At 42.9% G+C, this 14,561-nt stretch overlaps 1 protein-coding gene and 1 long non-coding RNA gene across 3 annotated transcripts in view; one reads left to right on the top strand and one right to left on the bottom strand.

The window, feature by feature from the left end:
* Positions 1-14,561, bottom strand: part of LOC137606957 (uncharacterized) — a 289,217-nt gene that overhangs the window by 207,225 nt on the left and 67,431 nt on the right. Inside the window, exon 6 of one of the 2 annotated variants that reach the window (XR_011037944.1) lies at positions 2,557-2,617. The exons of the other annotated variant lie outside the window; for it this stretch is intronic. This is a non-coding gene — a long non-coding RNA (uncharacterized lncRNA). The remainder of the gene's footprint in view (positions 1-2,556; positions 2,618-14,561) is intronic. 2 annotated transcript variants of the gene reach the window in all.
* Positions 1-14,561, top strand: part of LOC137606956 (CUB and sushi domain-containing protein 3-like) — a 255,437-nt gene that overhangs the window by 185,898 nt on the left and 54,978 nt on the right. Inside the window, exons 13-21 of the mRNA XM_068332318.1 lie at positions 3,473-3,655; positions 3,969-4,295; positions 6,158-6,352; positions 8,011-8,149; positions 8,776-8,963; positions 9,064-9,252; positions 11,941-12,057; positions 12,468-12,683; positions 14,173-14,361. Of these exons, the coding sequence (XP_068188419.1) occupies positions 3,473-3,655; positions 3,969-4,295; positions 6,158-6,352; positions 8,011-8,149; positions 8,776-8,963; positions 9,064-9,252; positions 11,941-12,057; positions 12,468-12,683; positions 14,173-14,361 (1,743 nt within the window). The remainder of the gene's footprint in view (positions 1-3,472; positions 3,656-3,968; positions 4,296-6,157; positions 6,353-8,010; positions 8,150-8,775; positions 8,964-9,063; positions 9,253-11,940; positions 12,058-12,467; positions 12,684-14,172; positions 14,362-14,561) is intronic.

Here is a 14,561-nt window from a genome sequence, read left to right as displayed (position 1 = left end):
TTTCGTTTTCATCAGGATCCCATGGCGGTATCATAATGTCATTTTTAACTTCTCAAGATTTTTTTTCATCCGTTTTTTATGGCTTTTAATTTGTGAAGTATTTTATATGAGGGAAGGACGTCAAGGTGGATTTTTAAAGCAGGATTGACCTCCGCTTTGATGGATCCATAGCATACATACATGCATACTGAGAAGGGCAGCGATGCCATGATGTGTGCATGCGTGTGTGTTTGTGTTGCATTCTTGTGCAACATAGCTTCATGTTCTAAATGAAGTGCTGGAGGGAAAGAGAACTGGAACTAAACTTAATTTGTTCTTGCATTTGGATACTTGTCTGAAGGATAAACTATTTACAAGCTCAACAACAAGCACTCAAATTCTCATTTGAGATGCTCATGAAATTTCATCCTGTGATAATAACTGACCACTCAAAACGTTTTCTGTACCCGTTTGATTTGTACACGGTTGTGCCGGATCTCGATCGTACCGTAGGGTGAAACCGGTGCTAAGTGGAACAATCATACATCTTTTGACAAGACAGAAGGAGCCTCGAACACATCCGGATCTCTGCTATTTAAAATGTGACAGCTACGCTCCCCCAACAGGAGGTGGCAACTGTGAAAGCAACAACGTTAAACCGACCGCCAACGCTGACCGTTTGCGCGAACACAAAACCGTTGAAAGAATCGACAGTCCTTTCAAACGTAACCACTAGATTTGGAAAAAATCTGAAATACAATAACCAGGCATCTACTTAATGAGCAACCTTAGCCTATAGTAACATGAAATGCTGATTTTTCTGCCCTCATTAGTTGGAGAAGTTATTTGCAAGCGTCATTGAGAAAGAGATCCAGATGCTTTGGAGTTCATTAAACTCGTTTTCATTATAAAAATAAGCAGCATTTGGGAGATGCTACTTTAACCTTTAAGTTTAGTTTTGATTGGTTCTCCTCGTCGTTTTGTTTAAAGAACAGTCAACGGCGCTCACTTATGTAACATTTGTCATGCAGATTTGTCGCGTGTCATTCGAGGAAACGACAGCAGCATCTCAGGGGGGTGGGGGGATGTAAATTGCAAAAATGCCGCCGAGATGCCGGCGCCCTTTTTTCTCACCTGTATTTTCTGTACATAGATTACAGGAATCTCGTCTGATTATATTGGTATATAACAAGTGTTTGACAGGGTTGTGAGACAGTCTGGGCTCGGAGTTGAGGCGTTTTTACAGCAGACTGCTTTACTGATGTTTTTCTGCCCTATGATGTCCAGATCAAAGAAAACAGACCAATTATTATCTGTGATCCTGAAGTCCAATTTAGAAAGAGTTGGAGGTACACAGATGTACGGAAAACATTTTGTGCTATTTATGTAACAGAAGTGTTTTAATGATGACAGAACAGGGTTTTTTATATATTTATATAAAAATATATAGATGCACCTTACTTTATCAATCCTCTAAAGCTCCTCAGTGGCCAGAATTGGGAACCAGGGAGAAACGGAAAAATATGTCAGAGTTGTGAGTTTCCTAACTTTGCCGATTTTTATTCTAAAGACCATCCTCACCGATGTCTACAGTGTGAACAAGTCAATTTGACCTTCTCCCTCTTGGTCGGGGATTCAGACAACCGGAAGCTAATTAGACTAGCTGAATTTCTCATTTCGTCTTCACCCTGTGAACCTGGAGCCCTCAAGTCCTCTTCCTCTGTGGCTATTATATATATACATATATATATGGAATAATGATTATTGTTATGAATTTAATGTTACACAGGAAGGGGGAAACAAAAATCGAAAATGAAGCCCGGACGCAGCCGCAACTTGCAGGAGAGAGTTTATAGCATGTGACAAACATTAGATTGCGCATACAACTCTACAAGTGTAAACAGTCAATTACTGTAAGCAACCTAGCCGTGAAATCAATTTCACAATGGTTGCAAAAGAGAAGCAGACAATGAGCCTTTTTCGTTTTTTACCAATGTCATTGTCCTCTCCCTTTCAAAAAAAAATCTATTATCTGCCTCTCTCAGATGGCGTTTGCTCTGCGTGTGTTATGTAGACTTTTACATGCGTGTATGTGAATGATTGAAAATAATGGCATGAGCCTGTACAAGTTGCATGTGCACATTCAGTCGCACACACACACACAAATACACTTTAAGGAGCCTAATCCCCTTTGTAAGTCTGTCAGCCTTGTTGTTACAAACACAATAGGATTATGCATGTGTGTTTGTGTGTGTGTGTGTGTGTGTGTGTGTGTGTGTGTGTGTGTGTGTGTGTGTGTGTGTGTGTGTGTGTGTGTGTGTGTGTGTGTGTGTGTTACATGTAGTGTTTGTGTGTCAGTGGTAGTGTAGGAATGTTCCGACGGTGCGCCTGTTTTCTCTCAAAAGCAATTTGTTCTCTATTCTTCTGCTAGGTGTGTGTGTGTATTTGTGTGTGTGTGTGTGTGTGTAAGGCAGGTTGTGATTGGTTGAGTCTGCCGGTCTCATAAAGACGATGTCATGATGGAAATTAATGCAATACATCACGAAGACGCACACAAACACGGAGGCGTACACACACCTGAAACAGCAAAACGCGCACACGCCAACCTCACACCTTTGCTTTCCGCCACGGGCCAGTCCTGTGAATAATACAGAAAACAGGAGAGGAGACCAGGGGAATAAATGGAGAGGCAATGAAGGGAATATACCACACAGGAAATGGTAAACAGAACCAAAGCATTCAAGAAATTCTCCAAATGCACAAACCAAAGTCCAATCGTCTCCAGGCGACTCTAAATCTACGCGTTTCACCGCGGTGACGGATGACCTCCGTGTGGTAAAGGATGTTCACTTGGTGACCCCTCAGCGAGACGCCGCCAGATTCAGCAGACAGATCTTAAAATAAAAGATCAATCTGAGCTGCGGAGTTGAGTCTTTGGTTCATAACGTTAAAATGACTCCAGATCGAACAAGAACAGACGGAACAAGGTATAGAATATAGAAATAGAATATAGAAATGTCTGTTGTAAGTTCCCCACTGAGGAACACTGAAGCCTTTGTAGAATTTCTATCGAAAGTACTGAAGTTGTTTTTTTAAGGACCTGCTGAGTCATGGATTATTATCAGAAGGATTTTATAATCTATTGAAATAAGGGAAAAATATCAACCGGGGATGGAAACGTGAATGTCTCCTTTGTTACTCAGAGACAGCAACGGGTAAAACATTTCACTTCAATTGAGGCTCCAATTCCAGTAATACTCAGGTCTAACATAAAGTTTGCGTTTGGAGTTTCTTTGGACTCCTTTCTATCTGGATTAATTCACATTCAGGACTCTAGCAAACATTCACGATGGCAGGACGTTAATATTAAGACATAAAGTCGTCTTGATGAGGGAGTAGCCCAATGACCGAGCTCCGTCATGCTCGTCTTTTTTTGTTTTTTGACATCAGGAGTCAAACTCGGATCTGGAACGTCTCCTCCTTGTCTCCACAGAAATCGACAAGGAGAGCTGTGGCGACCCTGGAACGCCTCTTTACGGCGTAAGAGAAGGAGACAGCTTCTCCAACGGAGGCATCTTGAGGTTCGAATGCCAGTTTGGCTTCGAGCTGATCGGAGAGAAAACCATTTCCTGTCAGGACAACAACCAGTGGTCGGCCAACATCCCCATATGCATATGTGAGTGTTTAAAAAGTCAAGCAGGTGACTTACAGGGACAGAATTCCGCAGAGGAAAAATATATGCTCTCTCAGCTGCCATGTTTTGACCTGTCACCATGGCAACGGCGCAAAGTTTATTGTAGCCCCGGGCAAACGATGACCGATGATGCCTCAGTGATGAATATTTAACAGACATTTTCTTTCCCTGCATCTCTCTCCCTCCGTTTCATTTCTGTTTTTTTATCCCTCCCGTCTCTCTATCATCCATCTCTATCCGTCACTCACCGACGACATTCCGCCACTACCTCCCCCCCACACACACACACACACAGTCCCATGCATGTCCAATTTCACAGCTCCCTCGGGAACCGTCCTCTCCCCGGATTACCCAGAAGGCTACGGGAACAATATGAACTGTGTCTGGCTCATCCAGTCGGACGCCGGTTCCAGAATCCACTTGGCGTTTAATGACTTTGACCTCGAGGCGCCCTACGATTCGCTGACGGTGAAAGACGGCGAGACCAACGACGCCCTCGTCATCGGGAGGTTCTCTGGAGCCGAGAGCCCCTCCCACCTGACGTCCAACACCAACACGCTGAGGCTGGAGTTCCAGGCTGATCACTCCATGTCAGGACGAGGGTTTAACATCACGTACAGCAGTAGGTCATTTTTAGGTTTTCAGTGTGTCCCACCTGTCTAAAGATTCATGTAAATCAGATTTTAGTTTATAATAATGACCAGAAAAAAAGATATTTGGTGTCAACAGAATTTGCATGTATGTATGCAGGAGTTTCAGTACGGCCCTGACGCAATTACATAAGATGCAAGGTGCTTTTATTTTGAAAAATAAGTCCATCCTTCCGTCCATCCTTCTTTTTCCTTATTTTACTTCGCAACATCCACTCAAAAAAAAAGCAAAAATGCAAAAAATAAAGAAATAATACAGTAATTCCTGCTTTATTCGCGCTTCAAGATGCATGGCTTCACTACATCGCTTGATGATGATACCGTACGTGCAATTCTATTGGGTGACAGGATCCGGAAGTGCGCTGCATTCCGAGACTCACAGAACGCAGCGCACTTCCGTGTAGTAAAGAAACACTTTTGTTTCATACAAAAGTGGTTTTAACAGTCTATAAGAGTGTGGGAAAAGGTAGTACAGATAGAAGGTGGTTTAATATCAATATGGGGAGGGTTCATAAAGGTTCAAATTAATGTAAATAATAAAGAGTTTGTTGCTTTATCGTGAAATTTAGTTTTTTGCAGGAGGTCCTGAAACACATTAACAGCGAGTAGCGAGGGATTACTGTATTCAACGTTTGGATGTTTCATTCTAGACAGAGCTTCTTTTGAATCACTTAAACTTAAATCAAAAAGGAGGCTTCAGTTTCACAGACATAAACGTCACTGATCAGAGGGGGGTCGCATGGCAAAGGTGCAGCTAAGAATAGAGGTGGGTGTTGCAGAGGAAGGAGAAAAAAAAATCCATGGGGGGTTTTTCAAGGAATTCTTTTTGGGATCTTTGTTGTAGTATCAGGAAGATTGATGCTGTTTTCATCTGGTGCGTCCAGCACAGAGAGGGGTCCACGATGTGTTTAGCCCCGCTTAGCAACGAGGCTAGAAGTGAGCGGAAACCTTTTTCTGTCAAAAAAAATGAAACGATAAACCTTCCAAAAAAGCGTCTAAAGCGCCTTTTTTCTACAGCGTTTTGTAACACTTCAAACATATCGACGACAGACACAAATACAGTCAATGAGTCGCTGAGGATTATTTGGAAATCGGCCGGGGGCCCCCCCCGCCGCCCTCTTCTTGTCTCGTCTTGTCTCTTTACCGGACAAACAGAGATGAAGATTGATATCGATCGTCCCCATCGGACCGCAGGTTTGATGGTGGACAGATTCAAACAGGCAGACGCTGAGTCACAACAGAGCAAAGCCTGAACAAATGAACGTCGTGCCCGCTGCCAGCGATCCAATATTCACCGGCATAATGAACCCGAGTGACGATTCCACTGGCGCCGCTCTTCATCTGGGGATTATGGTTATTTTTGGACTCAAAGGGCAATTAAAGGCAACATTTAATTAACGTTTATTTAATTCTGTGACTGAATATCGTCACATGCTTTTTTGTTTTGATGGCAGAAACATTCCCTTAAATATTTAAACGTTTCTTTCCACGCCTTTCCTGCCGGTGCACAGCGCCCCATCAATGATATGAAAAATGAAGATATGAGCAGCGAGGAATATTGAACAGACAGATTACAGGAGGAATTTATAGACATTTTACCGGCCAAGGACCGAACACTCAAAGATTGGACAGGTTGCAGCCATATATCCATATGATTGGTTCTCAGACATATAATCAAATTGATGATCAAATGTAAGCATTGAGTGCCCATTAAGCGTCTGTCTCACACTCCTTAATAGCGTTTCTCGCGTATATGTCTCTCTCTTTCTCTGAGTATCTAGCATTCAATACCTTCCTCATCACATCCGTGTCTCCTTGTAACTTTTTACTCCAGCGTTCGGCCATAATGAGTGCCCGGACCCGGGTATTCCAATCAACGCCCGCCGCTTTGGAGATAATTTTCAACTTGGCAGCTCCATATCGGTGGTCTGCGAGGACGGTTTTATTAAAACCCAAGGAACCGAGACCATCTCCTGTCAGCTAGAAAGGGAAAAGGTCATGTGGAGCGGCCCCATCCCCAAATGTGAAGGTAAATATTGAGGTTGTTGATTAAATTGTGAACTCAGGGATATGATGTCATCGTTAGCGAGTGGATATGGCTGTAATCAGTTAGACAAAGCGTCCAGGAGTTTGCATGTTCTCCCTGTGCCTGCATGGATGGATGAATGGATAGATGCATGGATGGATGCATGGTTGGATGTATGGAAGCTGCTCCATCCATAACTATTTAACTGAAAATACAAAAGTAGAAATTGTGAAACGAGATTATTCAAATGACGATTATTTAGTTGCGCCTCACATTTTTATTTACATTCCAGTTGGAATGTCATCCTGATTTTTAATAAGGGTTCACTTGTAGCTCATATATATCTCTAAGGGCTGGAAATCCACTCGTATTCAGCAGCTTCAGAAAAGAACAAATTGACTTTCAACACGGAGTTAAACTTAAATGAGACGACTTGAAACAGAGGTCTGGATCCGATGGCCTCCGGCTGATGTAACCTTGTGATAACAGTCACCATTCTGATAACAGTTCTCATTTACGGTTATGGGTGAAGACTAGAAATAGACCTGATTCTTAATACTGCTCTTTGATAATGAAGGAGACGCCTACGGCGTGTACTCGATCTGGATTGGATGACTGCAAAATCAGAATGACTCCATGTGTCAGGTTCACATCACGATTGGTATTTTTGCATTTAATCTTAAATATAGTATTTTTTAAAGCTGAGCTACCAATATTTCATATCAAGAGCATATTAAATAACTTATTTATGGCAAATCTTGTGGAGATTATTACCCAAATCTGCAGTTTTCATGAACTCAAGAGTATTTTATCGTATTATTCTGGTTTTATAGAGCAGGACTTGTAACAGTTTTGATTCCTCCTCTTTATCAGTTTTATTTCCAGCAGTGGCAGGCGGCTGTTTTCAGTAGAATATTTAAAAAAAAAACCTACTGCACACAATCTGCTTGGTATCAAATGGCAGACAGTCATAATTAATTTCTGGCTGGCGAACATATCGGGGCATTCAGAAACTAAAGCTCCAGCTTTTCCCTTCAGGAGTTGGTGACAACCAAAATAAAGCTCCACCAAAAAGTAAATATTTGACTTAATTATGTGGCAAGAAACAAAAAAAAAATGTTAATGATGCCTGATGTTAAAATCGTGGCGACGTTGAATGATTAAAATTTAATCGTGTTAATCTTTAACAGCTTGCGATTAATCACGATCGGTCATACTTTTGACATTCCATTTGAATTTCCTTTATCCGTGTTTATTGGAGGAGGCAGATGGGAAGATGGAGAAAACGGTGTAGCTGGTAGGATGGGTCACCTGTTGGGATCTGATTCCCCAGTCCATGGGGGGATTGGGGGGGGGACGTTTTTGCGATAGCATTGGTCGGTTTATTCGCCCCTCTGTCCCAGCTGCACTCTGCCAGTACAACTTGACCCACACAGCTTGGTCCTGTCTCAGTGAATCAGCGAAGATGTGTTTTTGCCCGGAGGACGGTACTTCAGACTCACGCTCCAGTGGAAATCAGACATGGCCACAATATGTACCCACAACATTGATTTTATCTAAGCTTCCATCTTGGAGGAAATTTGCCAACATCCCTCAATAAATCCCTTCAATCACGTTACTTGCATTCGCCGTGTCTCTGATTCTGTCCCCTCTCTCTCCAGCACCATGCGGAGGCCACTTTTCAGCCCCAAGTGGGGTGATTTTGTCCCCCGGGTGGCCCGGTTACTACAAAGACTCCCTGAGCTGCGAGTGGGTGATTGAATCAGAACCCGGTCGCTCCATCAAAATCACATTTGACAGGTGGGTGGCATAATTATTTCATTCTGCATATAATAAAAAAAAAAAAAAAGAAAAGATTCCTAAACGGGCAGATGTGCAGATTCATTACAATCACTTCAGGCACTTCTGACAGGCGAAGATTTACAAGACTTATGTCGAGTTTATGGGGGATTCACCGAGAATATGATAATCGTCTTGTAAATTTGTCACGCTGCATGAATGATGCTGTGCGTGTGTATTGATCAGGAGGGCTGGGTGACATTACGGTGGGTATAATGTGTCCTCTGAGTTGTGAACCACTGATGAAAGACTTCTTCATGGGGTTGAATTTGATTTATTTGTGTGTAAGAGACCAAGAGTTCAAGTTTTTATTCCTTTCCAAAGTTCCTAGATGGAACATAGTTCAATTTGGAATCAAACCACATGAATACAAGAGTTTGGGTGAATATTCACAACAGGAAGGACACGGTGACGATATGGTCATCATCTTCACATTCAGCAGCTGGGAAAACAACATTAGACTGAGCCGGTTCCAAGGTTTTCATCGCCCTGATTGTTTTAAATCAAACACGAAGGCTTTTACTTGAAAACACGAGGTGAAAAGATCATTTTCAGCATCAAAATGTTCTCATATTTCGCTCTCGCAGGTTCCAGACGGAGTTGGGTTACGACTTTCTCGAAATCCACGATGGGCCGAACCTCCTGTCGCCTCTGATTGGCTCTTTTAATGGTACCCAGGTTCCCCAATTCCTGTTCAGCAGCAGCAATTTTCTCTATCTGCTGTTCACCACCGATAACAGCCGATCTAACGCCGGCTTCAAACTGTTATACGAAAGTAAGTGCTGCTGCGTGAGCCGACGGAGTTGTGCATTCAAATAGACAAAGACAAAGCAAATACAGTGTTTAGATGTCTGATTCTTCTTCCTTTTTCTCAGGCGTCACAGTGGACAGCTACTCATGTCTAGACCCCGGTATTCCCGTCAATGGAATCCGGTACGGTCAGGATTTCTCCATCGGATCCACGGTGTCGTTCGGATGTGATTCCGGCTACAGGCTGAGCCACGAGGAGCCACTGGTGTGTGAGAAGAACCACTGGTGGAGCCACCCCCTACCCACGTGTGACGGTACGCACCAATAAAACACTACGTGATTACAATGGAGCGATCCTTATATTCTAAAATATGTACTGTATTATACAGTATATCATGCTTTCTTCACTGTCCGTTCAGCTCCATCATGCTGGTGCAGTCATTGCTCGCCTGATGCAGTGTGGGTGCACAAGGTCACCTCAAATCTTCCTGCAAGCAAAACACCGCGGGTGTCATATTGCAAAAATTCTTTCCCTCTTAATTAAACATTGTTTTAATCTTTTTAAATTGAAGAGAAGAAGAAATCATCTTTCTTGAAAGATTCAACCACCCCCCTCAAATTATTTCAGTCCAAAATATACGATCTGCTTTGTTCATTAGAAATAAAACATCCGCTTACGAGGAGCTGAGCCACTCCGTACACATTGTTCCAACCACTAGTTGAATCTCAACACACACACACACACACACACACACACACACACACACACACACACACACACACACACACACACACACACACACACACACACACTTCACACCGGCAGTTTGCAGTGAGGTCCGCTATGGCTGACTTGGTGAGATTAGATATCTATGGTCACTTGGTGGCTATATACACATACATATATACACTGCATATATGTGTGAGTGTGTATCCGTGTCTGTGTGTGTGTGTGTGTGTGTGTGTGTGTGTGTGTATACAGTATATACTGTATACATGTATACATATTTATATACACACACGTGTGTATATGTGTGTACACACACATACACGCATCTGTATATATTTACATATTTGTATATTTGTGTATGTGTGTGTATATATATATATATATATATATATATATATATATATGTATATATATGTATATATATATATACAGTATATATATAGTGTGACTGTGTTTGTGTGGTGCTTCTATCCGTGTGCTTCCTGTCACCTCCTCTCCCGTGTGAAGCGTGAACACAGGAAGGTTTGAGGTGAGGCTGACGAGAGCCTGTGTTGGCTGTCACCTCCTCTTTCTTCTCTCTCAAATCAAGGAGTGGGGGGGGGGTGACACAGGAGTAAGCTCTGTCTCTCTCTCTCACTCTCTCTCTCTGTCTGTCTCTCTCTTTCCCATTATGGAGGGGTGACACTACAGCATCAGTGCGGTGGCAGCTAGCCGGGTACATCTTGTTGGTCTCTTCCTGTGGCGTAAACATAAAGTCTTCTGCTACATTCCGCCTTTAGCCTGCTTACGCTGCATGCGAGCATCAACACGCCGGAGTTGTTTGCTGCTGTGGTTGGGTGGAAATGGTCTGCCATGATGATTGACAACCGGGACATCGACCAGGACTCCGGGCCAGACAGCGCCAGAGGCAGCAAAGTCAGTCTGGCTAAATGTTCCTGAAATGTCTGGATCAGTCTGGAAAGGGTGTCAAAAAGTTTGGACCAAGAAATATATGTATGTATAGAGATAGACAGAATCTTCACAGTAAACTAGAGATTCTGAATTCTGGAATATTCATTTAACAATATAAATGAATTTGAATTCATCAAAATGATTTAAAATAACTTTATCAAAGCACAAAAATTTGATTTGCCTTAAAAAACGGATGTAGGGGTTGACCGACTGGAGGAAGTGAAGATGCTTCGTCGTGGTTTGAGCACAGTTCCAGAGTCTGGTTTCACTCTTACAGGAGATGCGTGCAGGTCGTCACCCAGCCCGTGGTTCTCAGCTCTCATTTCATTGGTTGCCTGCTCATGGTAACTCAAACGGAACCTTTGGGTCCGACCTTTCCCGTTTCACTTCTAAAATAACATTATGGCATTTTATGAGTTTATTGTGAGAAGGAAATGACAGCGACGGATGGCAAACTGTAAGGTGAAACAACCGGCGTGAGACGAGCCGCGCGACGCATGCATGCATTAGTATGCACAGAACGCACAACAGACCCCTAACTCACACACACACCCCACCCCTGAGCTGTTCCGACGACCTGATCTCAACTTTGGGCACCTCGGCGCGAGGACAGGTTTCTTGCAGTGTAGCGATAAGCAACCAGGAACAGAACCTCCAAGGTCGTCCGGAGGCTGCAAAATGTTGAAACAGTCTGGAGGAAACATTTGCACCGCTTCACCTCTCTGAGTATCGCAGCTTTGAGGCGCTACCAATCAAATTGGACTGCCAAAGACATTCGAGGCTTTTCACGGATCTTGCACACTATGTAGTATTTACGTTTATGAAAACCCGGCCTCTGCAATATTGACGGATTCTTTCTTTTGTTTTGTCAGTATTGTGCCTCCAAACTACTTAGAAATCCTACCAATGCCTCACAATCGAACCAACACATAGTTGGGTCGTAGACCCGCAATTGGATTGATGTTGTTATTATCCACTGTCAACACACGGCGAGCAATCGCTGTCAGTCATTGGTGAGTTTGAGGGGGCATTGAGGTAAATGATGATAAATCAGGAAGGTGTTGGATTTCATATTTGTGTATTTTTTTTTTATGTTGGTGCAATTGTGGGAGGAATAAATCAGAAAAAACATATTTCATTGCTCTGGGTGCTGCAGACTTTTCCATCCACAACCCTCGCTCCACCCACTCCTCCCTCTCTTTTAGTTTGTCTGTGTGTATGCGCTGTACAAGTGCTGCTAACACGCTTTTACGACCGGTATCTATTTTATTAACTGTCCGACGCTAACCTTCTCTCTTTCAATCTTGCTCAATCCATACAGCTCTATGTGGCGGGGATGTCAGGGGCCCCTGGGGGACCATCCTGAGCCCCGGCTATCCAGACAGCTACCCTTCATCCCTCAACTGTACCTGGACCGTTGAAGTCAGCCACGGCAAAGGCAAGAGACACACAGATTCACACTCCTTAATGGAGAGAGACAAAGTGTGAGACGGTGGGAAGTAGTGTACGACAGAGTTCGATGCCAGCGGACTGTCATGGCTTCGGTGTCTGATGCATTCACACATCCGTCTGCAGCTGGGGTCACATGATTGAAAGTTAAACATCAAATATGTTCATATTTAAATTAGTGGGTTAGAAACCTGTTGAATTTGTGTGTGCATCGACGGTTCATTATGATTTATGGTGTGTGTGTGTGTGTGTGTGTGTGTGTGTGTGTGTGTGAGTGTGTGTGTGTGTGTGTGTGTGTGTGTGTGTGTGTGTGTGTGTGTGTGTGTGTGTGTGTGTGTGTGTGTGTGTGTGTGTGTGTGTGTGTGTGTGTGTGTGTGTGTGTGTGCGTGTGTTTAACAGGAGTCCAGTTCCAGTTCAGCTCTTTTCATCTGGAGGACCAACACGACTACCTCTTGGTTACTGAGAACGGGAGTTTCCTACAACCGCTGGCCCGCCTAACCGGCAGCGAGTTGCCTAGCAACATCAATGCTGGTCTCTATGGCAACTTCAAAGCCCAGCTCCGATTCATCTCTGACTTTTCAATTTCGTATGAGGGCTTCAATATAACTTTCTCCGGTAATTTACTCGACCATAGTCATATCATACTCAGACAAGGTCTATTTAGTCAATATAATACCTTCTTCTTCTTTTTTTTAACTCTCATTCTTGGAAAGTACAGAATCAGCTTGTAGAAGGAGGATTGGAGGTATAACAATAACATAAAACGTCTCACCTCAAAATGAAGAGAGTGTTATATTTCTACTAGACTGAAGTCAATCAATTCAATTCCCCTAGAAGGGACTGTGGCGAATAATATAATGTAATATAATATAATATGTGGTTATTGCAGTTAGAAATAAACTATTTTTGCTACATTAATTTATTCTTGGGGTCCTAAATTTCCCAGTTTGGGATAAACAAAGTATATCTATCTATCTAAAATAGTAAAAATAGATTAAAACGTAGGAAGACAGACAGTCTGGAAGCCTTTCAAGCATTTACGGGTCTCAGGGTCTCTTTTTTCTATTTTAAAACATGAAGTAAGGTAAACCTGTCAAGGTGTGATCTGAGAATCTCAGCAGCCTTCTGGTGATGTAAGCCTGGAGTAACCCACTGATGTAGGCCGACACCGGACGTTACGGAACGCTGATGTAAAAAAAACAAAAAACGTACAGACTGAAAACGTCCATCAGCTGCAGCAGGATCTGGAACACCTGATAAATTATCTTTTTATGCGTAAATCAAACTCAGTGATGTAATCGATGCATGATACACCTGTATCTACCTGTATGCTGTATAAATTATAGTCACATCAGCTTCATCCAAAGCTAAAAAAAGGGCTCTGGAGGCCAAGTCAAGTCATTGGCCTTTATCCACCCACTAATTGACTGAGTTCATGATCGCTTTAGTCCGAGTCGACATTTTGCTGCTTCTCAAACAAACACGAGTCGATACTGGGGGATTGTAACACACGGGAGACGTCGCCGGAGACGAGACCCGCCAGGCTCGCTGCGCTCTACAGGCTGTTCTATCCCACAGCGCTTTCTGACAAACACATCATCAGCATCATCAGCATCCGCCCGATGGAAATGAACCTCCCGCTGTAGTGAGATAAAAAAAAATAAAAAAAACATCAGCAAGTGCATTTCAGGACAAAGTCAAGTCAACTCCAGCGCATAACTTTTGTGATGATTGCCATAATCGTGCGTGAGATCACGAGGCGTTTGAAAATTTCCACTTAGCCTTTAACTGCTGTGCTGTGGGTGGTAATTGACATTTTAGTTTGGGGTTTTCCTGGAGGGATGAGTATTGATTTGTTGATTTACCACCATTAGTATATCACCTCTCGCTTACACTTATGACACTCGCGCAGCACTTTGTTAAATAGAGCATAGCTAAAAAAAATCACTTAAACACACATTTTAAAACATTTAATTTGCTGATATTGTCCTTTAGTTTTATAGCTAACAGCATGAAAAAAAATAGCTGATTTCACAGCGCCCTGTATTTTTAATATCTATTCATGCATGGGTTAATGCATTCATTTTCAACTTTTTTTCTGCAGAGTACACATTGGAGCCCTGCGAGGACCCCGGGATGCCTCGGTTCGGCAGGAGAAACGGCTACAGCTTCGGCGTCGGGGACACTTTGTCTTTTTCCTGCAATATGGGCTACCGTCTAGAGGGGGCGCCAGAACTGATCTGCCTGGGAGGAGGGCGGAGAATGTGGAGCGCACCTTTACCAAGATGCGTCGGTATGAGGATACCATTTTTCTTTAAAGCAATGATTAAAAGTCGTAAGGAAAGATTGATTGACTTTTCTCCTACGATGGAATTTTCTATATTGCCTTCTCAAGTTTCTCCAGATCGTCAAAAAACTTTTGACAAACAGTTGCTCGCAGATACTACAAAATGTTGATATTCTTTTCCTCTTCAAGTTCTTTACAATCCCAGA

The sequence above is a fragment of the Antennarius striatus genome, chromosome 14 (genome assembly GCF_040054535.1).
Source record: "Antennarius striatus isolate MH-2024 chromosome 14, ASM4005453v1, whole genome shotgun sequence".
In the NCBI taxonomy this organism is placed as follows: Eukaryota; Metazoa; Chordata; class Actinopteri; order Lophiiformes; family Antennariidae; genus Antennarius; species Antennarius striatus.
This window is presented reverse-complemented; position numbering and strand designations above follow the sequence as displayed.